Raw genomic sequence first — 27,591 nt, 5'->3', positions numbered from 1 at the left:
GGTGAGGTTGCTATGAACTTGTGTCCCCTTTGCGAGGGGTTTGAAGGACTCACCTGCTGGAGCCCATGTTGAAGGGATCTCTCATAAGCTTATTAGCATGCGTGTAGGTTCTTTTATTGTTTTAATATATTTACTCTGTAGTGCTATGCTTTTATTTTAAGAATAAAATGGGCTTGTATAGGAACTACTATATGGTAACTTATAACTTGTTGACAATTACTCTATCAGTCTCTGAAGAGAAAGCAAGCAGGCCTGCTTTGGCAGAGTCTCTCGCTGCAATCACAGTATAGGCAGGGGAATGTGCAGCCTGGAAATACCTGGGTCAGAAGGGAGTGAGATGTGTGTCTCCACTTGAGAGGTGATGGCCGGGGAGCTGGAAGCTTGAGAATGGGTTCCCTTGCTGTCCCATAGAGGAGGATACAGGTGTAGTTGCCTTGAACTGTGACAGATATTACTATCCTTCTTTCCAGGGATGTTGTGAGCTATTCAGATACATATGATACATTTTTCTGGGGGAAATGTAAGTACTTAGATATGATATTCATAATCTGTTTGATATGAAATCTATCAGCATATGACATGATGTAGGTTTTCTGAGTATGTAGAAATTGTGTGTTAACTATACTGTGAGACACGTAATATTGTATGCTACTGTTACACTATATTAGAAATAAGAAAAGGAGTACTTGTGGCACCTTAGACTAACCAATTTATTTGAGCATAAGCTTTCGTGAGCTACAGCTTATGCTCAAATAAATTGGTTAGTCTCTAAGGTGCCACAAGTACTCCTTTTCTTTTTGCAAATACAAACTAACACGGCTGTTACTCTGAAACCTATATTAGAAATGGATTCTTTGAATAGGAGATGGAATTTTATAACCCTAGTAATATTGCTTTGCACTTTTGAGATATTTTAAAGGGATGGCCAGAGTAAGGCAAGGGGGATTTGGTTTCTTTTGGGAGATTTTCTTTTTAATTGGACTTAAGTTTGGAGGTATATCGCCATTATAACTATGGAGCTGGGTCTTTTGCTCCATAACATCCCATCTTGCCCACAAAACAATTGATTTTGTTTCCTCACGTCCCCAAGCCTTAGAAAAGTTAAAGAAACAGACTTCAAACTCTTGAAATTTATTGGCCATAGAACAAACAGTTGTATACATTATGGTAAAGTAAGAGCAGATTTCGGTGTCTTGAGTCACCGCCTCTGCATTAAACAGCAGCTCCCTTCTCCTAATATTCTGTGTACAGTCAAAAAAGAAACATGCCAGCAGAGAGAAAAGACTCAGCAAAAACAAGGAGATCTAAATATAGAAATCAGTTAACATTTTCCCCTTCAGTTGGCCCCGCACAGTACGTTATCACATTCTTCTTCAAAAAGAATCTTCTTCCATTCAGTACCTTTGCCCTCCAGGATTTGGACTCAAAACAGCAAAGGTATCCAGGTCCTGAATGATTGATATTACCTGGCCAATTCAGGCATGTACACTCCATTGTGAGTAGAAATGACTGGGTTTTTTAAAATAACCTTCCCTTCCCCGTTAAACAAACAAGTTATTCTCCAAGTCTTTAAAACTTACGGTATTTCATAAGTTACAGAAATCAGGCCCTGCTGAATTATTACCAAATGTCTACACTGCAGAAGACTAAAAGGATTTGCCATTTTGTGGTTGCAACTTACTGGATACTATTACAGAGCCACCTGGTGTGGATTTAAAAAACATGATGCAGCTGGGAACACACTGATAAATGGCAGCGTATTTAAAAATCAATCCTGAGTGTTGTATATTTGTGTTGTCTTTCAACACCAGTGATCCCAAAGCTTTCAGCCTGAGGATGGAGTGAACCCCAGCAGCTGCTCTATTGGCTTGTACCTCCACTCATCTGCTTCCAGTTCTTCTACTAAACCAGCTAGTTTTTCCATCCGAGCAACTTGTTGATCTACAAGAAGTCCAAAGATAAACATTGTTTGCAACAGCATTTCACTTAAATCTTTTAATTAGATGTATTATCCTTTGCAGCAGGGATGTCCTTCCCTAATAATCCAGGCACTGGAAAACAGTTTTGCTCCACTGTGTCAGACTAGTCTGAACATAAAAAAAAATGTATTGATATTTTCCCTATAGAAGCAAAGACTTCATCAGATCATACAAGAGAACAGACTTCATTAACCTTCTTCAAGGACTAAAAATATATATGTCCAGCGTGGGACAGGAGGTCTATCTGTAACTCTCTGAACATACTGAGGCACTAATGTGGATCAAAAACTGCAAGAGGGAAACACAAACTTATTAGTGTAAGAAGCCGAAAACAATGTGGGGCTATTTTCTTTAGCATAAATAACTGGAGGCCTTAAATGCAACTCACTGGTATTTCTCTGTATGTATATAACATAACGTTTGAATGTTGCAGCCAATCAATTCCAGAGAATGTTCTAGGCATCAATGGCCAGAACCCTACTGATCTGGGGGAAAACTGGAAAACTTAAAGGGGAGAAATTGGGGGATACCTGGAGACCCTGCCATCTGATTAGTACAGCCACAGATTCAAGTACCTCTTCTATAGAACAAACAATTGCTAGATGGCATAATAGTATCCCATCTCATCTCTGCTCATGCTCCCAGTAGACTTTACCATGTTGACAGCGTGAATGACTTATCTCCCACACCAATAATAATGGGGAGTATGGAGGTACACACAAAGTCCCTGACGTGGGGATGGGGAATAAGGAACACACAAAACCTCTGGCAGGGGGGAGAGATCAGGGGAGCCTGGTATGGGGAAAGGTGTTGCAGTATAAATGCTTCGGCTGGAGCCTGGGACCTTCCCCCTCAGGGGGTCCAGGAGCTTGGGCTCCAGCCCAAGCCTGAACATTTACACCACAATTTTATAGACCCTCAGCCCAAGCCCTGAAAACCTGATTCAGCTGACACAGTTGAAAGTGTAACAGAAGCACTGCGATTTCAGTTAAGATTTGAGTGTTCTGCAGTGCAATTACAGGACCAAATACTGTGTCAGTGCCAGAAAGTGCCCTGAAAAATGGTAGGAGAATCATAATTGAAGACACTGTAGAAACTCAGCTGTGGATGGCTTTTTGGAAAATTGTAGGGTGACTGACATGTGTTCATAATTGAGAATTACTCCTCGGCTGAGGGCAGTGCAGTGCAATATAAAAATAAATGTTTAGCACAAATGGTTTGTAGAAGGTGTCTCAATTCACAATCTCTGCCTGAATGAAAAGGAAAGAGGCCGCCGTCTCCCTTTCTAGCTGATAATTCATGTTAGCACTACAGCATAGGTGTTTAACTGCAGGGTAGACATGCTTAAGGCCAGAAAGTAAGTCTGTATTACAGCCAGTTTGTAAGGTTTCTGCTCTCTGTTCAGACCTCACCGCTTGTGTGTACAGTACAGCATAGAGCAATGGAAAAATGAGGTTAGAAACGCTTATCTGCTCCCACCCCCACCGTGTGAATTTAATTCAATATTTGCATCACATTTGAAAAAGGACCTAACAATAGCCTCACTTAGTGCTAATTCAGGAAGTTAATTTAAATAGCCATTCTGCTTTTTGTGGTTCACGGCACAGTATGTTGCTGGCCTTTACTGTGGAAGCTGCAGGAGGATATAGCAAACTTATAAACACACTCACAAAACGTACAACACTTGAGTGCTTACCATGTTTCACTTGCTTTAATGTAGAGGCAACCTGATAGCTGAAAACGGATTCACAAAGGAATCTTTCTGAGCCATCTGTAAACAGAAGAGAGAGTGATTTAGTCTTTCTTAAGAGTTTTATGACTGAGAAGCTTTCTATAATTTTTATGTTCAGAATGTGCTTTTCCTCTGCTCACCCACTTTACCAGAATAGGACAGTGTCTAATGTGCAGCACTCTGGTCTGTGGGTCAGGAAGCCGTGGGTTGAAGTCCCACACCAGGGCTTTGACTTATACCCAGTGCTGACACGGAAATGGAGCACAGAGTGGGTGTGCTGCTGCACTGTTTGGTATCTTGGTACCCCTTTTGCCTGGTTCTCATGGTTGCTGTCAAGAGGGATGTGAAAGATGCTATGGCATTTTGATTAAAAGAAAATCTTGGTCTCTGTGCCAACAGTCTTTTCCTTAATAAAACAAACGTGAATAATCTACAGCCTGAGAACTGTTGCTGAGTTCATAAAAGTTGTTGCATTTGCCCACACAGTAATGGCTCTTAAGATCTAACTCTCATCTTTAGGAAGTCTTTTGAGAGAGAGTTCGAAAGGTGCTCCATAAAGCTCAAGTTTTCCCTATATTTCTGAAAATATAGCTAAAAATTAGTTGAGTAGCCTTTGTATGACAAATGACAATTCGCCTGTCCAAATACAAAATGACATAAAATTTCATCCTTTAAACTACGTTGGTTTATTGAAAGTGTAACAGAAGCACTGCGATTTCAGTTAAGATTTGAGTGTTCTGCAGTGCAATTACAGGACCAAATACTGTGTCAGTGCCAGAAAGTGCCCTGAAAAATGGTAGGAGAATCATAATTGAAGACACTGTAGAAACTCAGCTGTGGATGGCTTTTTGGAAAATTGTAGGGTGACTGACATGTGTTCATAATTGAGAATTACTCCTCGGCTGAGGGCAGTGCAGTGCAATATAAAAATAAATGTTTAGCACAAATGGTTTGTAGAAGGTGTCTCAATTCACAATCTCTGCCTGAATGAAAAGGAAAGAGGCCGCCGTCTCCCTTTCTAGCTGATAATTCATATTAGCACTACAGCATGCCACATCTCAGCCAGTCATGTGCACTTTTATCATATAGAAAGCACAATGAAAGGAGACCAGGCTCCAGAGAGACGTAGTACTTGACACAATCTGTACTTAAAATATATATATATATATATATATATACACACAAACATATAAAAATATTAAATATAAATATAAAAATACAAACCTTAAAGCAAGCCATGGTCCATCAGCCTATCCATTACATATAGACCATATTGTCTTTGCTAAATGCAAATATAGATTCAATAAATCAGAAAAGGGATACCTACACTGGAGGAAAAAAAACTGGGCCTGATCCTGCAAAGTACAGCGTCCCACCGCTGTCAACTAGAGTTTAGAGTACACAACTCATAAGAGTGTCTTAAGCTCTTTAGTACCACCTTATCTCAACCCTGACTGTGCATTATTGCCTAATATAAAAGGTCTTCTCAGAGAAAACAATAGTTATTGCCTCATTTGTATGTAAGCCTTGCTCTATCAACATCATGGTTTATTCTTCCATTAACTGATTCTACACCTGTAGGCAGGGCTTCCAGTTTACACCACTTTAAAATATTTTGTTCAGCAACTGAAAGGGCTATAATACATAGCCACTTCCCTAAAGATGATAAAATCTAATTATCTTCAAGTTCTGAGGTAGAAAAGAGTACATCTGGTGCCACAGACAGATTACTGAATATGTGGAACAACAGATAATCTTACAGTGGATTACAATTTCATGGTTAAGTGATACTTCCAGCATTTATTATTCTATATGCAACCCATTTAAAATAATTCCATTTTGTGTGTGCAAAATGTCATTCTAAAAAACTAAAGGAAAAGGAGTTACAATTCTATGGATCACTCCAGCTCTCCATCCACACAAAGAGAGAAGCTCTCATAAATACTGATCGCTAATATGTGTGGCTATTAGGATGAATAATACAGTTAAGACATTTATACACATTCTTTGCTAAATGAACTTTAAAACCAAAGGACAGAACTGTCCAAAGAAAACACATCTTTCTTCTGCCAGGCTATGTTCTTGTGCATCAACTAAGATGGCCAAGCATTAAAATATATCAATTTATTAACAACGTCCTTCACTATCTTGTCATGTCTTATTGCTTGTAATGTAGTACTTCAGTACCAGTTTTAAAAATGAGCGGCTAACTAAATCTGACAAGTTAAGTACAGATTTCCATTCTGAAATATCCCTACTAGCCAGGCTGCGGGAGGCATTCAGCTCAGAAATCAGCTTTCATTGACCTTTTGCAATTATTTCCCCCCCCAGGCCTACTTGGTACTTCATGGGTCACTGAAGAAATCCCAGAATGTGACACCACAAATATCAGAAACCTTATTGCAATCTATAATACTTGTATTATCACAGAATTGTCTGTACTGAGTTCTCCTAAGTCTAGAGTCTCGAGGACATGAATAGGCTGGAACTTTCCATATCACATTTAGCAAACTCTTCACAATAAACTAATGTTAAATCTGATCCTCTTAAAAAGGATGGAGATGCTCCAAACAGGAAGTCACTTATACATTACCAGATGGAAAAGCCAGGTTGAACTTAGTCCTCAACCTAATAAGTATGTAATAATTCTAGAAGAGTCTCTTCTGACAATGGGAGCTAATAATAAAGACATGTTAAGAAAAAGCATTTTATCCTTGTTCTTAAATATTGATGAGGGGTTGTCTACGTCACCAGACAAAGTCTACAGTTAATTTTAACTAACTTATTTAGTTGTGTGAACATGACAGGAGATACTTTCAAAGGCATCATACCTATCAAATACATAATTCTGGGTGTGACCTTCATTTTATTTCTTTCAGTTCATCCCACAAGGAGAAGAGTCAGCAGTTGCCGTATGCAGATTTCTAGCAAAACCTCTAACAAAGCTTAATAATAGTCTTCAATTTTGCATGTCACTTAATATTCAGACATCCTATTTTCCCCCTTCCCTTTTAATGCAAAACTCCCTCTCCCACGGCCTGAAAAATCCACTTGCCCAGGGACAGCAGAAAGCCAGATGTCTTGTCTGCGGATGACTCAAGTGCCTCTGCATGAAGCATTGTCAAGCTGCAGCACAATGAAAACTAAGTCTTTTCGGCCTCACTGCAGCTATTCAGAACCCAGTGGGTGGCAGTAAAACAGATTGGCAGTTCATTTCACTTTGCTGTTGCTTGAGAAACTGGGCAACAGCAGAGACAGACGACAAAGCAACGCAGTGAATAAGAACTAAAAACCAACCTCAAGGTGGCATAGAGCAGTGTTTCTCAACCTTTTTGATACTAGGGACTGGCTTGCTGTCTTCCTAAACCATGTCAGGTAGATCTCAGGGACCGGTGCTAGTCCATGGACCGGTTATTGAGAACACTGGCATAGAGTACTGTAGCTCCCCACGGCAGCAGCCAGGAGGTCGGGGAAGAATAGGCTGGTAAAGATCCATCCACCTTCATAGTATTCAGGTCACTTGGGTGGAACAGAAATAAAATGCTCCTCCCTTCCAGAAACCAGAGGTGGAGGGGGGAAAAGGAGAGGATCCAATTTATTAGACACCTACAAGCTACTGGATGATACTAAAGCTTTAATCAAATTGCAGGGGCAGCACCATTGTAGAAGTCCCAGGATCTGAGCAGCACAGTAGTGGAGAGAAGTTGGCTTCTTACCTGGGCCTTGCCCCTAGACAGTAGGGCCCCTCATCTTTCATACCAAGCTTTGGCTAGTGGTTTAGTCCTGTTTACTAGGTGTCTTTTCTAGCTTTGTGTGTGATTGGATAGAAGTGAGCGGACATAAGTGGAGCAGGCCGGAAAGATTGATTGAATAAGCACAGAGAGAGAGCTGACCAGCAATATGGGGGGGGGAGAAAGAGAAAACACAATATGGTGAAACAAGACAAAGAAATGAAGAAATGGACACTGAAGACATGTGCTAAGTTTATTAATAGAAAGTCAGATGAGTACACTATCTTAATCTTTTAAATTGCAGGGTTAGTGGTAGTACAGTATCCAGGGCCGGCCTTAGGGAAAATGGCACCTTGGGTGAATTTGCATTTTGGTGCCCCTGGCCCCCATGGGTTCCCCGGGCTCTCCTCCCTCCCGTCACCCCAAAGACCTGCTCCCCATCCTGTGCCCCAATCCCTGCACCCCCTTCATTCCCAACCCCTGCATCCCCCTCCTGCACCCATATGGGGAAACTGACCTGGATGCACGAAAGCAGCTGGCATTGCTGCTCGCTCCCCCACCCCCGGACTGCTGCTCCTCTGCCCCACACACCCCTAAGGGGCTGTGAGGGAGGGACCGAGCGAGGAGCAACCATCAGGGCTCCCGGCATCCATGTCATCTTCCCCGCCTGGGCTGCCTCAGGAGAGGGCCCGAGAGCAGCAGCTCCTGATGCCGCACAGCACAGGTGAGGAAAGTGATCTGGATGCAGGGAGGGACCCCTGGTGTATGTGCTGGGGGGGACTGTATAAGGGAGACTGTGTATGTAAGAGTGTGTGTGTGGGTAAAAACAGCTAACAAAAGCCAAAGCTGGCCAAAACACCAGCCATGTGCTGCTCCCACTAAAAGGGAACCATCACACTATCTCATCCTTCACATTTCTCATATGAACCACCAGGGCTTGAATTAAATTTTTATATGAAATTGGGGCAAATTTAAAAACTATTTAAAACATTTTAAAAATAAAAAATATGAAATTTTTTAAAATACATTTTAGTGTCATTATTCATACTAGTTTTGCTAGTCTTTTCCCCAAGTCGGAGGCATGGAGACTCGGATCAGGACCAGCTGTGCCTGCAAAAGACATCCCTCTCCAGACTGAACCCCCTGAACTGGACCAGACCCACATCCCTCCCTAGAACAGGAGCGCTGGTGGGGGGATGGGTCGGGGCAACTGGGGGAGGTCCAATCTCCCCCACGGGCACTGGTAGGGGGATGGGTCAGACGGTGCTGGATCTCCCTCAGGGGTGCTAGTGGGGGATGGGGTGAAGGGACTCCAGTTGTTCTGTGGGGCCTGGGCTGAGAGAGCTTATCTGGAGCAAGGGGCACCCACTGGTCGGGGTGTCCATCCACTGGGTGCCGGTGCTGCTTCCTGCCCAGCAGGGTCCAGGACCCTCATGTTTCCGAGCCTCTGCATTTGAATAATAGTGGGCGTGAGGCTGGGGCATGAGCCCCATGCGCAGCACCCTCCCACCAGCGCTGCCCCAAGCCTGGCAGGGGCCCCAAGAGCCTAGAGAGGAGGCGGGGGCTGTGCCATGGGGGACCCCAGCAGTCCATGGCACATGGTAGCCAGAAACCCCCCGGTCTGCCACTGAGTCTCCCTCCCCCCTTGCTCGCTCCACCAAGTGGTATGAGCCTGGGGGACGAGGGGGGGGGAAGACAGAGTAGAGTCCCAGCGGCTGCGGGGTCCTCTCTGCCCCCGTCATGAGCCCTCAGCTGGCAGCCAGCTGGCTGAGAAGAGGGAGGGGGCAGGGAGAAGGCAGTCCTGGGCCTGCCAGCCGAGAGGAGTGGGGTGGGAATGCTGTGCTGGGTGGAGATGAACCAGCGCTGTGGCTGCTTGTCCACAGCGCACAAGTGGAGTGCCGAGCCAGCGCACGGCGTCCTCTTTGGCAGGCCACCCTGGGTGGCTGCCCTGGCCGCCCACCCCAAAGGCCGGCCCTGACAGTATCTTTCACTCTGGTCAACAGAAGATGAGTGGAGTTTTTAAGCCTTGCCCACTGTCACTGTTGGGAACTTTGCCTGAATAAAGGCTGAACAATAGGGCTCAAGGAAAATGAATTTCCTACAGACTGAATAGAAACCGAACATAGGCTAATGTATATACAATCCTTAGACTTCACCTGATTTATCTGATATGGCAGAATGTGATTATTCTGCATTACATTTTTTATTTATTTTTAATCATTTGTACAGAGCCTATCACTTAAGCAACTAGACTGTACTTACAGAAATGCTACAAATCCATAAACATGACATCACTCCTTTTTCAACTGATTTTAAGCAAATATTAAACTGGAAGCAAGCTAAGCAGAAGTTAGCTAATCTTCTGGCAATCCCTGGCTCACTCAGAGGTTAAACAATCAAATATATTAACTTCCCTCTATACCTTGCAATTTCCACAAGAATAATAATAACCCCATGCAGGTTAAAATTACTCATGTATCTTATAGGCATCTTAGAAATAAGGGAGTTCACAATATTGTCAATAACATATGACAAATAACATTATTTAAATCTGCTCTTGGTAGTACTACCAGTAAATCCAAAAACCCTTAGAGAATCCAAGGGTACATTATTTAAAAAAATTCTAAAACTACCTGAAAAAGATGTACAATTGGGCGACGTTTATGAATATTTTAACTGCTTTCTTTGAAAAAAAGACCACCACATTATGCAGCCAGCACACTAACAACTGCATCCATTTGAAGAAAGAACGGTGTGGGATGTTATCTACGAAATTAAAAGCCTAAATTAAATGAAGCGTCCTGTAATGAGGATAGCATTAAACTGCTGCTGCCACTCAAAATAGATTAGTCACCATGTTATCAGGAACAGATCAACTGAAAGCTAAATCAAATAAATGTACCTTACCTCACATCCTAAAAGGCTCCTAAACTAAACAAGGGGAGAAAATTTTAAAGGTTGGGGCCTTTTGAGAACCTTGCCACCAGTCCTGGAAAATCTCATCCCAGGATCCACTTCTATTTAAAAGGGATGAATCAGAGGCTGATCTACTGTTTACCATTATCAGAATACCATTGTCATACTGGCTCATCTTCCAAGCCTCCTTTGCAATTAAAATGCCCTCTACTGTATTAGTGATGTGCTCAAATAAAAGGACATTAATGTTCATTATGTTTTATTTTAATACATATGCATCCCACCATGTCTTTCAAATGAAACACCGGTATTACCAGCCTACCTAGGCCCTTTAAGCCTACATACCAAAAATTCTATTCTCCTAGCTGAACCTTCTGAAGCAGAAAGAAAAGGAATACTTGTGACACCTTAGAGACTAACCAATTTATTTGAGCATAAGCTTTCGTGAGCTACAACTCACTTCATATCCGATGAAGTGAGTTGTAGCTCACGAAAGCTTATGCTCAAATAAATTGGTTAGTCTCTAAGGTGCCACAAGTACTCCTTTTCTTTTTGCGAACACACACTAACACGGCTGTTACTCTGAAACCTGTCGTTCTGAAGCAGAGTCACCCATCAAGTCAGTAACTTGAAGTATTTCATAATTTTAATTTGTTTTGAGGGCTCATTAAGTTCTGTGAACAAGTCTTTAGTCAGAACTATTTCAAGTCTGGCATACAGACTAATGTCTACAAATCTTAATTAGTGATATGGCATAATATGTAATTAACTACAGTGCTATCAGTACCTAGCACATCAACTAACCTAAGTAGTATTAGGTGATGATTTACTTTTATCTAGTGCCTTTCATTCACAATTATACATACAGCTCCACTGAAAAGCAGTCACTTCCAAGGTAGAGGATTGTAACCGACACATAGCTCACTGCACAACAGCAAAGGGAGGGGAAATTCAGGCCATGATATTGAAGCAAACACCTGGGCTTACACAGTCTTGGCCCCTATTCTTTCATGGTGTCCAATAAGAGCAGACAGATCTCAAAGACCCTCTTCTCCCTCAAGTAAACTGCATGGAATCGGTTTATTTACCCCAGAGAACAAAAGCCAGAGTTGACCCTGTTTGGATTTTAACCTGTAGTTCCACAGAGTTTAGGTGATACTGATGCTTAGATCACCCAAACCACTGCTCCTCCAAACTACACTGAAAGAGCAGATCACGTCAGTGCCATAACTGACAATATTAATGCTGCTGTACAAATATAGGGAATTGACTTAAATGGGAGCAGCAGGAGACCCCTGTATTCTAATGAACATAACACACTGTGCTATACAAACCCCCCAGCGCTACAGAACTAAAAGCTATGAATTTCAATCACAGGCAAGTTGTGTTTCCCATAATCAACTGAAGGACCCTTTTGCCTGCCCTGGCACTCCTCCATTCTACAGCTAAAAAGTAAGGGGAAAAAGGCAGAAGGCAAATAGAAAAAACAACAGGGCAAGTGGAGGGCTGGTCAATTGAGCAGTTTTATGTATTAAAACATAATGAACATTAACTTCGTTTCATCTGAGCACATCACAAATTATTCACCATTGTCAAATATTGTAAAATATTCCAGCAAGGATGATCTGATATAGGGGGTGGCCTATATTTTGGACTGTATCATAGTGCCATCTGTTAGCAAGTCTACTTAAATGTCTTCATCACTGTTGGGGAAGAAGGTGAACTAACTGAAAGCTGAGCATCCTGGTTGGCTCAAATCTTAAAGATATACATACAGTGTTGATTTTAATTTGTATACTAGGCCATTAATTTACATAGCAGCTTACAAAGGACATTAAGCAGGTTAAAAAACACAGTCCCTGCCCCAAAGAGCTTACAATCTAAACTGACTAGACAAACATACAGAAATTAACTCATAAGGGAGTGGGGAGGGAAAGGAAGATTCACAGTCATTGAACTGCCTCACCCAACACACAGAGAATAGATTCATAGCCATTAAGCTGCTTGAAGAGTTGGCCTGCTGCCTACCTAGCATAAGTGCATTTTAAAATGACTTTTTTTCCTTTTATAGTTGCTATATATGTTTATTTCTGCTTAATTTCATTTTTCTTTTATTTTGTAACTGTTCAGTCTTGAATAATGTTCACATTTAAATGTTAACATAACATTGCTAAAAAGGTAATAGTAATTATTCTTTTTTTAGAACTTTAATTGTGTTTTGCATTTTTCTGAGTTAAAATAACTCAGATAAGTAACTTTTTTGTAATTAGGCATATGTATTTATCTCAGGCTAGGCCTATCGGAGAGCATAAAAATTTTACTTTTTTTTGTTATTGCTCTAATAAATTAGTGCCTTAAAATATTTGACCAGTCAACTGACCAATTATTTTTGAACCAGTCAAATGCCCAACACTAGGAAAATGGAAGCAGTTTTCTAACCTGCATATATCATAAGAGCACACGCTCATATCTAATTGGAGATTAGATCTAATTTATGATTAGATTTTAGACAAATGCAATGGCATTTCAGATACTCAAATGAAACATGTAAGGCCAAGTTCATCCCTGCTCTAACTCCACTGACTTCAATGGAGTAACCGCAGGGATGCTGAATAATGGGCAAATTCAATCTGAAAAGAGTCCCATAGGCCAGACCCATCTTTGTGCTACAGCCCCGTTGCATAAGGTAAGCTGCTGCAAAATGCCCATATGGCACGCATATGCCCCTACCATTGTGCATGGCTCTGCCAGCTTTGTGCCACCTCTGCAAGTCCCCTTTCTCCTGCATGGGCCCAGGAAGGCACAGGATGGTGGAAGCAACCATCACAACTGCAGTGGCCCACTGAAGTAGGAGTGCAAGTTATCCTCAGTGCTACCCTAGTCTATGCTGCGGCCTAAACAGGCCATCTTGGTCCCTGAGTACTGGAGGCACAAGCTGCCTTGCCTTCTGTTTCTGCGCTGGCACGGCCACGAATCTGACCCTATGAACCTAAATAGAAGAGGATTTGCCAAAGAATAATATAACCCCATCAGACATCTCTATAGTAATTTTCAGTTATGAAACCAAAGAAGTAGCTAGCAAAAAGAAGCTGACAGAGTCATGCACTCAGTCTTTCCTGTCCCAACTGCTGCCTTGCTTTCTGTGAAGTCTGAGATTTTTGTTTTTATGGGTCTAAAATATCAGACTGTTTAAATAATTTTTTTGAACATATGAAGGAAAAACAATCCTACGCCATCTTAAAGTTTGAGATAAATAGGGGTAGATAATTTATCATAATTTTAGGAATAAAGGAAAGAAAATGGTAGCATGGATATACTGAAAGCAGAGATAAACCTAGCATCTGCCTACTCAGATCTCCCTCCCTTTACAATTAGATCCTTTGGCTGCTTTGTGTCTAAAATGACATTAAGGATCCTAACTTTTTATATAGTCTGTAAACTGTATCAACAGTTGTTTATTGACAGCAAAATGTGAAACAGAGCAATCACCTTCTAACATTTCTCCAGCTCCTTTGGGGTACGTAAAGAGGGCTTTCCGTGGTGGGGCAAGTTCCGAAACACTGAATCCAGATCCAGTTACAGAGCTTCCACTGACTCCGCCAGCTGAAGAGGATGAAGAGGAGGCTGCCATTTCTCCCTTTAACCTGAAGGCAACAGAGAAAATGTTACCTTTTCCTTCTCTAACTTAATTTTTGCTAATTCAACACATCTTTTTGCCTACAGAGACCTGGGTTCAAATTAACTCACATTCATAGGTGAAAATTTGTTTGGCGATTCCTATCTTAGTCTTCCACATCTCAAGTCCACCACAGTACTTGGCATCATTGGTTGTCTGATTGCAGGGCGTTATAGATCACAAGTAAGGTCCACAGGGAGCAAGTTCAGTGGCTAAGGTTCTAGACCTTGGCATTATAAAACAAGTAACTGCATGGCTGAGAACTACTGGCCTCTATTAGCAAAAAGAAAAGGAGGACTTGTGGCACCTTAGGGACTAACCAATTTATCTGAGCATAAGCTTTCGTGAGCTACAGCTCACTTCATCGGATGCATACTGTGGAAAATACAGAAGATGTTTTTATACACACAGACCATGAAAAAATGGGTGTTTATCACTACAAAAGGTTTTCTCTCCTCACACCAGTAACCCAGGAACCTATCTTTGCAACAAAGCCCACTGCCAACTGTGCCCACATATCTATTCAGGGGACACCATCACAGGGCCTAATAATATCAGCCACACTATCAGAGGCTCGTTCACCTGCACATCTACCAATGTGATATATGCCATCATGTGCCAGCAATGCCCCTCTGCAATGTACATTGGGCAAACTGGACAGTCTCTACATAAAAGAATAAATGGACACAAATCAGATGTCAAGAATTATAATATTCATAAACCAGTCGGAGAACACTTCAATCTCTCTGGTCACTCGATTTCTGATCTCAAAGTGACTATCCTTCAACAAAAAAACTTCAAAAACAGACTCCAACGAGAGACTGCTGAATTGGAATTAATTTGCAAATTGGATACAATTAACTGAGGCTTGAATAGAGACTGGGAATGGTTGATTCATTATAAAAGTAACCTATTTCCCCTTGTTTATTCCTTTCCCACCCCCACTGTTCCTCAGACGTTCTTGTTAAACCCTGAATTTGTGCTGGATATGGCCCACCTTGATTATCATACACATTGTAAGGAGAGTGATCACTTTAGATAAGCTATTACCAGCAGGAGAGTGGGGTGGAGGGAGAGAAAACCTTTTGTAGTGATAAACACCCATTTTTTCATGGTCTGTGTGTATAAAAATATCTTCTATATTTTCCACAGTATGCATCCGATGAAGTGAGCTGTAGCTCACGAAAGCTTATGCTCAAATAAATTGGTTAGTCTCTAAGGTGCCACAAGTACTCCTTTTCTTTTTGCGAATACAGACTAACACGGCTGTTACTCTGAAACCTGCCCTCTATTAGCTATCTTTTTCACTGAAAAAGTAAATATTTTCTAAGTGGAGCTCTGCACCCTAGGAAGAACTGATATTTGAGGGCCATAATGTGGCTATGTTCAAACTACAGCAGATTTCTTGCATGTATTTTAGTACAAAATGCAGTTCACAATTTTACCACTTGGTGGCACACAAAAATAAAAGAAAATTATGCTCAAATGCCTTGGCAAAATGGAAATATGAGTAGGATCAGAGTATGCATAACTAATTCAGTACAGATTTCAGAGTAGCAGCCCTGTTAGTCTGCATCCACAAAAAGAAAAGGAGTACTTGTGGCACCTTAGAGACTAACAAATTTATTTGAGCATAAGCTTTCGTGAGCTACATGAAGTGAGCTGTAGCTCACAAAAGCTTATGCTCAAATAAATTTGTTAGTCTTTAAGGTGGCACAAGTACTCCTTTTCTAATTCTGTACCGAGCATTAAACTCGATTCACCTTCTGAAGATTCTCTTCATGTTTGTGGGTGGTGGAAAAAAGTAAGTCTCACTCACCAGTTGTGCAAAAATCCCACAAAACATTCTGCTATAAAATCTAGAGAGCCACAAGACTATACCCTACTCACATCACTCCCTGTGTGAAGAAATGCTATGGTCTTTAAAAGGGTCTTGACTCCTCTGCTGCACTTTGCTCCTAAATGTGCGTTTTGTGTTTTATCTCTGTATTTTTAAATTGCATTTGACAATAATAATGGTTGGGAATTCTTTTGGCAGTTTAGCAGTCTGCCACCTGATCACTTTAACTCCTCACACATACACCTCCCACCCTGCCTTTAACACTCACCTTCCTTATTCTTTCAGCATAACAGAACTGCTTAAATATATTTTGATAGGGCATTTGACCTTTATCCCTTTCCATTTGGACACTGAAGTGTCTTTTGTTTTTATTACCCACTATAATTTCTCATCTATCCTCTAAATTTTTCTTTGGTGATGTCTACACTATGGGAACTATAGATCAGCTACAGAACCCAAGATGAACACTGTTGGGTTATAACTGTCTTCTCTCTCTTTCCCTAAGGCTACTGACTCCTTGCTTGTCCAGCCCATTATCCTTATAGGGCCTATACCATCCTCATTCTCTGTCACCTTCACTCACTTCCCTATTCATTACCAATTCAGAACTTCCCTCTTGAAACCCAGGAAAGCTGGATGTCAAGCTCAAGGCAGGAGCAATATATTCATCCACTCTGCGTACCAATTTAAAGTTACATTTTAGCTCAGTTTTTTGGGACTAGATGCGGATTCATCAGCAGTTCCAGGTTTTGAACACAAAGCTGGCTGCAAAGAGAAACTGTTCATGGTTGCATGGATCTAAGCCACGGTCCTCACAGGTATCTGAAAGCCATTTAGGAAGCTAGAAGAGTAAATATTTTGAGGGTCTGGGCCCAATCATATGGCGCAAAGAGCGTCTGAGAGGGGGAGGTGTCCCAGGGGAGCTCACCCCGCCCATACCGGAAGAATAACGGCGGCAGTTTCTACATGGCTACTGCGCACGCGCACGGACGGCTCGAGCAACACAGCGCATGCGCGGAGCAGCAACTCGCTGCTGTCGGGTGGGGCAGCGCTCTCCCGCTAAAACTACCACTTACCCCTCCCTACCCAACGGCGCCCCGGTGAGCGAGGTGGCTAGGACCGGGCCCAGATCGCCCCCTCACCCGCTCCGGCCGCCCTTACCCCGCTGCCTCACCTGGTGCCCGGCCGGCTTGGCGTGGCGAAGGCGGCCTGAGTGCGTGCGTGCTCGCGCTACATGTTGGGCGGGCGCGAGCACGCACGGCCCCGCCCCCTGCGGGGCGGGGTCCGCGAAGGAGCGGGCGGGGCCTGGAGCGGGGGCCTGGAGTGTGAGCCTGGGCGGGGTGGGGTAGGACTAGGCCGGCCCCGGGAGCGCAGTGCCTTGGGGCAGGTTGGCGCCTGTCTCGGTTAAGTGGCGGGGACCCGCCCGCCCTTCGGCCCCCTGGGCAGGGCCGCTGCGCCTCTCCCGGGGCAAACGGGGCCGTCCCCCTGCCGCCCCAGGTGAGTGCGGCGTGCAGCGGCTGCAGGGCCGCCGGCAGGCAGACCCGCCCGCCCGCAGCGTCACGATGAGGCTTCAAAAGCCACACGCGGGAGCGGCGCTTGGCTTCCCCGCTTCTCTCCGCAAAACCGACGAACGCAGAGCTGCTGCTCGGGCCCCGCGTAGCTGCGTGCGGGGGTGGCCCGGCGGCTGCCCGCGCGTTGGTCAGTGTGTGCCGGACTAAGGGGGTCTGACACCGGGGGGGGAGGGGGAGTCACTGGAGGGTTTGGGCCAGTGACTCCCAGGCACCAGACTTGTGTCAGAGGGGTAGCCGTGCCCTGCTGTGGCCTTGCACCCGTCATTCCACGCGCTGCACCTTGCGGGAGCTGGGTCTTGCTCTGTGAGCTTGTGTGACTGTCCCCGCAGCCCACTGTTTTTTCGCTGCTAGGTCCCCGCCACCCCGTTATTGTTTTGCTACTGCTTCTTTGTGGTGTGTGATCTAGGCCTCAGCCTTGCATCCGGTTTTGCGAGCACAGATTCCTGCCCTAATGCAATTTTGTCAACCTTGCATATTCAAAAAATCACAACTCAAAAATAACAAATTTGGCTTTAAAGTCATGAGACTGAAAAACAAACCCACCCATCAAAGTAAAAAGAAATGCTTTGTTCTTTTTTTGTCTTCTGATTTTTGGGCTTTTAGGGTGCCCTTGGTTAACATTTTCAAGCTTTTACCCTACAACCACAAGAGCTAGGAAGGAACTTACTTTTTTATTTAGATAAAAGCTGAGATTCTTACATAATTACTTCTAGAACCCTGGAGCTTTAAGGAAAGCATTGTAGGTTGTGAGACTGCCAACAAAATATTTGTGGACCTAGATTAGATAAAACGGATTTTAAAAAAAGTTTTTTCTTTTACAGAGGCAGGTTTTTTCCCTTCATAGTGTCATCATAATGCAGAGTAAGGTTTCTGACAAAGGAGAAACTCTCAGTTATGAAGATTAATGGGAGGCGGGAATGAACATTAACCCTTAAAATTCAGTCTTTGCCTTATACTTTTCACAAGTTTTCAGTAAGTTCTAATTATATGGGAGTTTGAAGACTGTGACAGGCCAAAGTTAAAGTTTGGGTGCCTCAGCTGTTTGTTTATATACCTTAATATATTTAGGTTTTATTTTTAAGTTTAACTGAATTTCCTAGGTGTATAATGGCTGGCTTTTGCAGAATTACAAATACCTAAAATATAGCTTTCCCAAAATTTCTGATTTGTATTTCAATCTTAACTCTGTTTTAATATAGATTTTTGTCAGGGAATTTCCTTTTTTTTTTTTTTTTTAAATTAAAAATTTCCTGTATGGATTCTAAGCAAGATACTCAAAGAGTATGTTACCATGTAATGTTTCTAATGATTTGAAGATATGCAGTTTCTCACACACTTTTTTAAATTTTGAACTTTTACGAGATATAGGTACACAGTGGCTGCTGTATCTCACTCTGGGGCAGCACAGAACAGCTAAAAGTATTTTGCATAATTAACCTGGGTTTGCAGTTGCTTTGTTTTGCCAGTGTAGTGCAAAACGGCTGAAAATGTACACAGCACTTTCTTCCTCATGCCCTCCAAAACAACCTCTCGCTCTTTCTCTCACGCACATTGAACTTAGTCTCCCCCTATTTCCTGGCCTATCTGTTGAGTAGATCTGGCGCAGTGGGTTGCTTTTGAAAAGATATTTAGGATGAAAGGTCATTTTTGTTGTTTTTCATAACCAAAGTTTATCTGTCAGGAAGAATTGTCCTCTTTTAAAATGACCATCATCTCCCACTGCTCTCAATCATCCTGAAGCCACAGAGGCCATCAGGGAAGATGGAGGCTTCCTGTGCTCTGAGGAGGCAGAGACAGGCCCACTGACAGCAGCAAGAGAGACACTTCTGTGGCTTTGCTCCTTTTGGGAGCAATAGGAAATGACAGTGGTTTTTGAAAAAAGCCAGTTCTGTGTGGAATTCTCTGTAGTAACCATTGTATTTTTCAGCCTGTGCAGGAGAAAATTTCAATTATGAAAAATGATGTGGGAAAATTGACTGCTAATCCTAAAAAATAATTTAAAATGTGTAGTATATTCACAACTTTCTGAGAGTTTTTAATTATAACACGGGAATTTCAAAGAGTTGGTGGTTGACCATTAGGCCTCCCCTCCTCCCCCCCCCCCCCCCCCAAAAAAAAAAAAAAAAGGCTGGTGCTGGGAGCTAAATCTCTTACCTTATATTTCTTAGTTTGTTTAAATTTCTCAGTTTCTAATTAAGACTACTTGTAAATTCTCAGAAAATTAATTTCTTAATGAAAGGCTAAAGTCAGGAGTGGCCAACCTGAGCATGAGGAGGAGCCAGAATTTACCAGTATTCGTTGCCAAAGAGCCACAGTAATACATCATTAGCTCCCCCCCCGGCTCCTAGTGCCTCCTGCCCACCAGCAGCCCCTCCGATCAGCGCCTCCCCTCCCCTCCTGATCAGCTGTTTCGTGGGGTGCAGGAGGCTTTGGGGGGGGGGAGAGGAGGAGTGAGGGCATGGCTGGGGAGGGGGCGGGAAGGGGTGGAGTGGGGGCAGGGCCTGTGGCAGAGCCAGGGGTTGAGCAGTGAGAACCCCCCGGCACATTGGAAAGTTGGCGCCTGTAGCTCCAGCCCCGGAGTCGGTGCCTGTACAAAGAGCCGCATCTTCACTTCTGAAGAGCCGCATGTGGCTCTGGGGCCACTCCTGGACTAAGTGCTGTAATATTGGGGAAGAAACTTTGTTGCTGTATTATTCATATGTAACAAAAAGGATGAATCCCTTGTTTTAAGTGTAAAACTCAGCCTTAACTACAGAGTCTCTACTGATGCCTCCATGATAACCTCTTAGAAAGTACATATAGGAAACCAGGGAATTTACAATTTCTAGGGAGATGTCATTAGAATTATTTTTATTTCAGTAGGGTGCCATCATTGGCGGGAAGAGCACAATGGAAGTTCTGCGTCCAACACTTGTAAGGATTGGAGGGCGCGTTTATAGGAAAAATATTATTCAACAACAGTCCTATCCAAATGAAGAAGAGGATGATTTCTATGCAGGTAAAACCTAATATGCAGGGGCCCAGTCTGGTATTAAATATAATATATTGCAAAGTGGGGAATCAGCATTTAAGATTCACAGGGAGTTAGCAAACTCAGGCTCTGAGCCTGTGAGGAGCTCCTTGTGGGCACAGGGGTCTGCCCTTATTGCAGGACTGGGGACATAGTCTTTTGAGTGAAGAAATACTTTGCATTGTTCTCTAGCAGTCCTGGCTGAGGAGCAGAGTAAATTCTGGTTACAAAATGTTGGCTTAAGTGATTGTGAAGTTGACGTGGGTTGCTGGCTATCAATTAATTTGTTGACTGAAAAATTCAGCAAAACAATGTTATCTGGGTTAAAAGATTTTTTTAATTTAAAATGATCAGTAAAAATGTTAAGACTTTGTAGATAATATTTTTTCCCTATTCGTGCATTTTCCTTGGTATTTTCCACAGTGAATTTAATCTCGGAGTTAATAGGAGTTGAGGTCACTTAGCACCTCCTTGGAAGTGCTCAGGACCTTTTGATATTGGCCCTTAAATGGGTGTCTTCTTGTGGCCATCTAATGTGGATTTTGAAAGGTATCACCTATTTACATGGCTAACTGTTCCTTTTCTATCTTGGTGTACTCACCTGTATGAGTACCATATTAGGTAATGTTTGTGTGGGTCCTTGTAAATATAGAAAAGCCCAAGAATATCTGGTAAACATCCACCATTTGTTTCAAGTAGAAAAGATTGAAAGAACTGGGCAAACTCTAATATGCTTCTTGCCACCCAAACCCACCCCTGCTCACATTGAGCTAACCAGGTTTGGTTGAAAAACAAATATGACTAAGTGGTCCATGGGTGAGAGTGTGTCTTTATATCCTCTGATGCTTAAGCCAGTGGGCTACCGCTCAATAACAGGCAGAACAGTTCTTTAAAAAAATCCTATTGGGCTATTTTGCAAATTGCAGCCAAGAGAAAAACTATTCTGTAGCGGGCTGAAACTGCTACTTTTTTAACCCTCCAAGAATGGAAGATTTAAAAGTAGTGTCATGATGTTTTTCTGAACAGGTCGTAAGATGAAATAAAAGCCAGTTTGCTCTGACAGAAGGAGCCACCTTGTTCTTTTATTTAACCTTGGGAGAAGAAAGCTGGTGAGAGTGTTGCATCACATAAAACACTATCAACCTTTATAGAACAGTTTGATTTTTTACTTTGTAGGCCCTGGGGATCCTACAGATGAACCTTGTGATGCCTTCCTGGTAGAAGAGACTGAGAGAGGTTTCCAGTGTGCAGTGGAGGTTCCCAGCTCACTATACAAGTGAGCCTACATGTTGTTTTATTTTAATCCTCTTTTACAGACGAATCTGTCAGGGAGGTTGGATTCTCAGAGGCAGCTGTAGATTCTAGATCTCTCAAATATTTTCTGTTTTGTGGAGAGCTCTGTATTTGTGTGGGGGAAAGGGGTGTGGATCCATTTCCAATGTATCTGTTTCACATTTGGCATCTGGCTCTCACCATGGTGGCAAGTGCATCTTGTGCTTTCTTGCTGGTAGCAGTTTTTTGAGCATCTGCTCTTCAGGACATGAAAGCAAGCCAGGAAGATGGAAGAATGTGGGGAGAGACTGAGGTAAGCAGCCAGGCCAGGGGAAGCTGTGAACACTTTGTGAGAAGGCACACTCAAGATTGCAGTGTTTTGCTAATTGAATATTTGAAGTGAAATAATTTAATGTTCACTAAGGATATGTCCATACTTTGAACTGGAGGTGTGATTCACAGCTGGAGGAGACATACGCATCCTAGCTCGATTAGACCTAGCATGCTGAAAATGGAGTGTAGGCAGAAATGGTGTGAACAGTAGGAGGGATTCACACTGCTGTGGCTGCACTCCATTTTTAGTACACTAGCTTGCTCAGAGTTAGTGCAGATATGCCTCCTCAACCTGGGAACTGCACCCCCAGCTAGAAGTATAGACATGCGCTTGGAAGTATCTAGCTGATATGACAGCTTTGTCTAGTAATATTTGCCAATTTTTTAGGAATGGTTATATTACAATTACATACACAATTTTTTATTTCAGTATGTATGGGTGGTTAAAATGACTGTGCTGAATTGTTTCTTTGCTCCGCGTTTTGTAGGTTTCTGCTCCGTGTTCTCTTTGGTGGTTGAATGATATGGTAGTTTCAGAAGACTCCCCAGGGGAATCCTCCCCCTTCTATCCCCAAGAAAGAAAAGAATAAAGCAACCAAACCCTGCCTAGAAAAAGAAAATAGTGACATTTTGTGCATGACAGTATAGCATTTGTATGTCTATAGGTATATAATTGGAAAAAAAGGGGAAACCAGGAAGAGACTGGAAACAGAGACTCGAACTTCCATCAGCATTCCCAAGCCTGGAATGGAAGGACAAATCGGTAAGCTTTAATGTGCACAAGATGAATGAATGCTCTCTTGTCTACTCCCCCTTTGGTGTGTGTTTTGTGCACGGGACTGGGAATCAGGAGATGGCTCTTCTGTTCTCAGCTCTGACACATCAGTGACTCTGTGATCTTGTGCAAGTCACTTAACTTTTCTTTTTACCTTATTTTCTCTGTTTTACTCACCTTTGTAAAGTGCTGTAATATCTGTAGATGAAAAGTATTATTTAAGACCCTAATCCTCCTAACACAAGCATATTCATTACTTTAAGCCTTTGGGTAGTTCTGTTGAAGTCAAACCTAGCAGTAGTCTAAAGTTAAGCATATGTGTAAGTTTCTGCAGGATTTAGGGTGTAAGTTCCTGAATAATTACTTTTATATTAACAGCCATATTAATGGGGAGTTGTACATACATAGCAAGGCATCTTCTCTCAATGTGTATGTACACGTGTAATAAACTTTCTTTAAATGCACCATAGGTTGTTATAAAGCTATCTTTTTTTAAAAAAAGAGAGGTATTCTAATAAAACTGTTGCATCTTTTGTTCTTATTACTAGAACTTCACAATGAAAATGAGTGGGTTTGTAATGTATGCTCCTGTTACACTTAGTTTTATAATAACAAAGAGCATCATAATGCCCATAATATGCTGCATTTTGTGGCTTCTACAAAAGGAATGGAATATCTGAAGCAGACACACACTGCAGCATGTTATGGGCATCAGGATAATATTAGTGCCACATGTCCCAGTAATTATATACATAAATGTTAAAAAAAGGTCTTTCATAGTATTTAAAATTTCATGCCTGTCAATACCATTCAGAAGTGAACCTCTAGACCAGTGTTTCTCAATCAGTGGGTTGTGACCTTCTAGGGGGTCATGAAAGGCAATTAGGAGGATTGTGAGGCCTTGAAAAATTAATTTAAAGCAATCCTCAGTCTCCACAAGCCCTTTCCTTTCAAGGTCACATATTCTCTATCAGCCTCTCAAACCACAACCAAATGGTATATGATTGCCATTGTTGTTATGGATACGTCTTTTACTTTTTCTTTTGTTGTAAATGTAAGGGGGTCATGCAGATGTTTGACTTTAAGTAACGGGTTGCTTACCTGAAGAGTTGAGACAGTTATGTAGACATTTCAAGAGCAACTGAACTGAGAGAATCTTATCACTTTGTTTGGCATCACAGCCCTGTAAACGCTTTAGGGACTATCTTTCTTTAGGCTGCTGAGGAGAAGGAGAAGCAACCTTTTGAATGATATCATCCTAATTTTATAGAGAAGCAAAAATGTAAGGCATTGAAGTAAAATTAAGAGTCTAGCAAGACTTCTCTGGCTATGTTTAAGGGGTTTAGAATATCTTATATTTCTTCCTTTCCTCCTTTAAGATCTGGAATGAGGATAAGAAGATACAGTGCTGCCAGGTAATTAAAAAAAGAGTATTGCAGCTCCAGACATTTCTCTGTCATTAATACTGCTATATATCAAATAAGAAATTAAAGGGAAATAGTGATGCAGATAAACAAGGCTAATAGTACTGTAGATAAATAACTATCCAATAGGATCTAAGTTTTTTTTTTTTTTAGCTTGTACGCTCTTTGGGGTAGTGACTGTTTTTTTACAGTGTCTGGCACAGTGTGCCCCAAGCTACTTGAGGCCTCTAGGTGCTACTGCAATATAAATGCTTCATAATATTGGCTATAGTGAATTAAATTATTATTGGAGTTCTGTTTGATTGTCTTCTGTCCTGAGTCTTTTAGAACTTAATTCATATTTTTACTTAACTTGTCAATATTCTACAATATAGATTGTTAAATGCATTAATAAGTACAGTGGAAAAAAAGTATCTTTTTAATTAGTTCTTAGCTCTTGTGGACATCATAGCAAAATGTCACCAATCTTGTGTGGATTTCATATAGTTACAATTAGTGTCACTTTGTTTGCTTTTAGTGATTACTGGACAGCAGCGTAGTGGTGTCATTTCAGCCGGAACACGGATTGATGTTCTTGCTGAGAGCTTCCGCAAGAAGCAGCCATTCACACACTTCCTGTCCTTTGCTCTCAACCAGCCTGCTATTCAGGAGAAATTTCTACAGTTCAAGGAGGAAGTATTGGAGAAATGCTCCAAGGTAGGGAACCATGATACTTGGAAGTAACTGATGTAAAAATGGATGCTCTTCCCCAAGATGCTATTTTATTTTATTGATATTGTTAAAGGCAAATTAAAATATATGCTGTTAGGGGAGAAATTGTCACTTGTGATTGTGGAATGCATAAGTACAGTAATAAATTATGTGGCCTTAAAAGTAGACATTGAACGCTAGATCTACTGAAGATGTTGAGAGCACTCTAATGGAGGCTTTTGGAACATGGAATTATTTTTGTAATAAATTGACAGTAAAATATTTTCCACAGATCTGGAGGAAACTCTGCGATTCAAAAGTTTGGTTTTTAAAATTTGAAAACTATTAATTAGTGTACATAACCTTTGGCTGCATTTTACGTGGTTTCTACTAAAATAATCAGCATGTGACAAGGATTTTTAATAAGTTTGCTGCTGCTTTTTTCACTATCCCTTTGGCCCCTGACATTGAACAAATGTGGGAATCATTACCTTAACTTAGCCAGAAATGACTCGGTAGCATTTGACACGGTGCAAACTTAATCACTTAGCAACATTTTCTTTCGTCCCCCAAGACTGTGCTGTTATTACCTCTTGCTTGTTTTCAAATCTTAAACTGATAGCAGCAGGAAATAATTAGGAACAGAATTGAGAACAGAATTCAGTGAATGCTCTGTATTTTTGTTTGTTTGTTTTGTTTTTTTTTAAAGAGTGATTAATTTGTTAGGGAGTTTAGTGCTGGTGAAAGTTTGCAACTTGTTAGCCATGGAGTCTTCTCAGAACAGGTTCAGAAGAGAAAGCAGTGTTAAACTGCCATCTGCTGATGTATTTCAACACTAAGCTGGGAGGCCTACCTTTTCGGGAGGAGGGGCTAATTCAGTTTTCATGCCCATTCATTCATTGGTCTCTTTGCTGAGGCTGACAATGAGAGTGCTAGATTGTGTGCATGTGACAATCATTTCATTTATCTAGGGTCTGATACTGGTGCTCATCATCCTAGTACCTGAGCACTTCTGAAGAATAAGAACAATAACTCTTTTGCTGTGAGCAAGAGGCAGGCTTAGCTTTTTTAAAACTGAATATAGAAGATCAGGAGTGTTGGTGTAAGAGTACCATTGAAGGAAGCCTATACAGAGAGTTAGGTTTTGCATTCATCTCTGTGCAGCAAAATTAGCGCTCATTTTATCTAGCGGAGAGTACCATGATCTTGGCCTGGCTTCCTCTGTTGGTTTACAGTTCCATTTTTCCAGTGGAACAAAACTGTTGTGGAAAGAGATGGTCCTTCATGTCATAGGCGCACTCTGAGCAGAGCTCTTGATGTGAGTTTTCTGGAATAAGCACCATACATACCGACATCACTGTTCGCTGTCTGGAGTTCCTCTTCTCCAGTTCCTTTCAGAATCCTCTCCAGGCAGTCTTCCACCTCTTGCAAATCACTGGAACTGTTTTTTCATCAAAATCTTCACCTCTTCATAGCCAAAGCTCAGAAACAGTACTCTATTCTCCTCCTCCTTGACCTGTAAGCCATCTTTTACACAGTCAGCCATGTTCTTCTTCTTGAAATCTCATCCTCCTTGGCTTCTGTGACTGTCCTCACCTGGTTGTTCTTCTTCATTGCTGTTTGCTCCTTCAGTGTGTCCTTTGGAAGATCATTGTTTCTTTTTTCTTTACACCTTATCTCTGGGTTATCTCATCTACAAACAAAAGTTCAGCTACTATGTCTATGCTGATGACTCACATATCTATCCCTCTTCTCCAGACTTGTCTCTTTCTGTCCAATCTAAAATCTCTGCCTGTCTCTCTGACATCTTTTCGTGGATGTCTAGCCATTAGCTCAAGTTCAATATAGCTAAAACAGAGTTCTTAATCTTCCCCGACCCCTTCCTTTAATGATCACTGTTGACAACACCACCTTCCTTCCTGTCACTTGGGTCCTTGTGACCTGGATATCATTTTCAACTCCGACCTCTGTCCTAACATCCAGGATATGTCTGAATCTTACCATTTCTTTCTGTGTAACATCTCTAAATTTCATACTTTTCATCCACACATTATCTCGCATCTCAGTTACTGCAACATTCTTTTCTCTGTCCTTGCCCCTCTCATATCCATTCAGAATGCTGCTGCAAAGATCATTTTGTTAGCCTTGGCTCCCTGTTCTCTATTACATCAAACACATAAGCCACTTGTCTTTGCTTTCAAGGCCATTCACGGCCTACCCCAACTCTACCTATCATTGCTCATTTGCTAATGAAATTTTAGTTCTCACCTCTGAGTGGCCCATGACACCAGCTTGCATTGCCCACTAGTTAAATTTTCAAACAAGCACTTTTGTGCTTTCTCTCATGTTGCCTCATACGCTTGGTAGGCATTCCTCATTCAAATCCCTCCTTAAAACTCTCCTTTGCTGTGCTGCCTACAAAAAACTTCACAACAGTTAGGTTGCTTGTGTGCTGAGACCACTGCCTATCACACTGACCAATAGTTTCTCATTGTTTGCTTATACTCCCCCATCTGTTGTCTCTTGTCCTATGCTTAGATTGTATGCTCTTTGGGGTAAGCCTTTTTGTCTTTTTGTTCTGATTGAAAGGTATCTCGCACAGTGCGGTCCTGGTCCAGAATTAGGGCTCTTAAACACCGTGG

General features: G+C 42.0%; 2 protein-coding genes across 2 annotated transcripts in view; one reads left to right on the top strand and one right to left on the bottom strand.

Annotated features, from left to right (window-relative positions):
* Positions 1 to 1,115: 1,115 nt before the first annotated feature.
* Positions 1,116 to 17,161, bottom strand: ANAPC16 (anaphase promoting complex subunit 16). The gene is made up of 4 exons (XM_077822018.1): positions 17,049 to 17,161; positions 13,848 to 14,002; positions 3,676 to 3,750; positions 1,116 to 1,941 (listed from the first exon to the last, which is right to left on the bottom strand). The coding sequence occupies exons 2-4, from the start codon at positions 13,987 to 13,989 to the stop codon at positions 1,826 to 1,828; spliced, it is 333 nt and encodes a 110-aa protein (XP_077678144.1). The 5' UTR covers positions 13,990 to 14,002; positions 17,049 to 17,161; the 3' UTR covers positions 1,116 to 1,825.
* Positions 17,109 to 27,591, top strand: part of ASCC1 (activating signal cointegrator 1 complex subunit 1) — a 47,176-nt gene continuing 36,693 nt past the window's right edge. The window contains 6 exon segments of the mRNA XM_077822017.1: positions 17,109 to 17,201; positions 17,204 to 17,371; positions 20,308 to 20,443; positions 21,632 to 21,731; positions 22,726 to 22,823; positions 24,777 to 24,955. Coding sequence (XP_077678143.1) covers positions 17,109 to 17,201; positions 17,204 to 17,371; positions 20,308 to 20,443; positions 21,632 to 21,731; positions 22,726 to 22,823; positions 24,777 to 24,955 — 774 coding nt within the window.

This window comes from Eretmochelys imbricata, chromosome 7, assembly GCF_965152235.1.
Source record: "Eretmochelys imbricata isolate rEreImb1 chromosome 7, rEreImb1.hap1, whole genome shotgun sequence".
Classification (NCBI taxonomy): Eukaryota; Metazoa; Chordata; order Testudines; family Cheloniidae; genus Eretmochelys; species Eretmochelys imbricata.
This window is presented reverse-complemented; position numbering and strand designations above follow the sequence as displayed.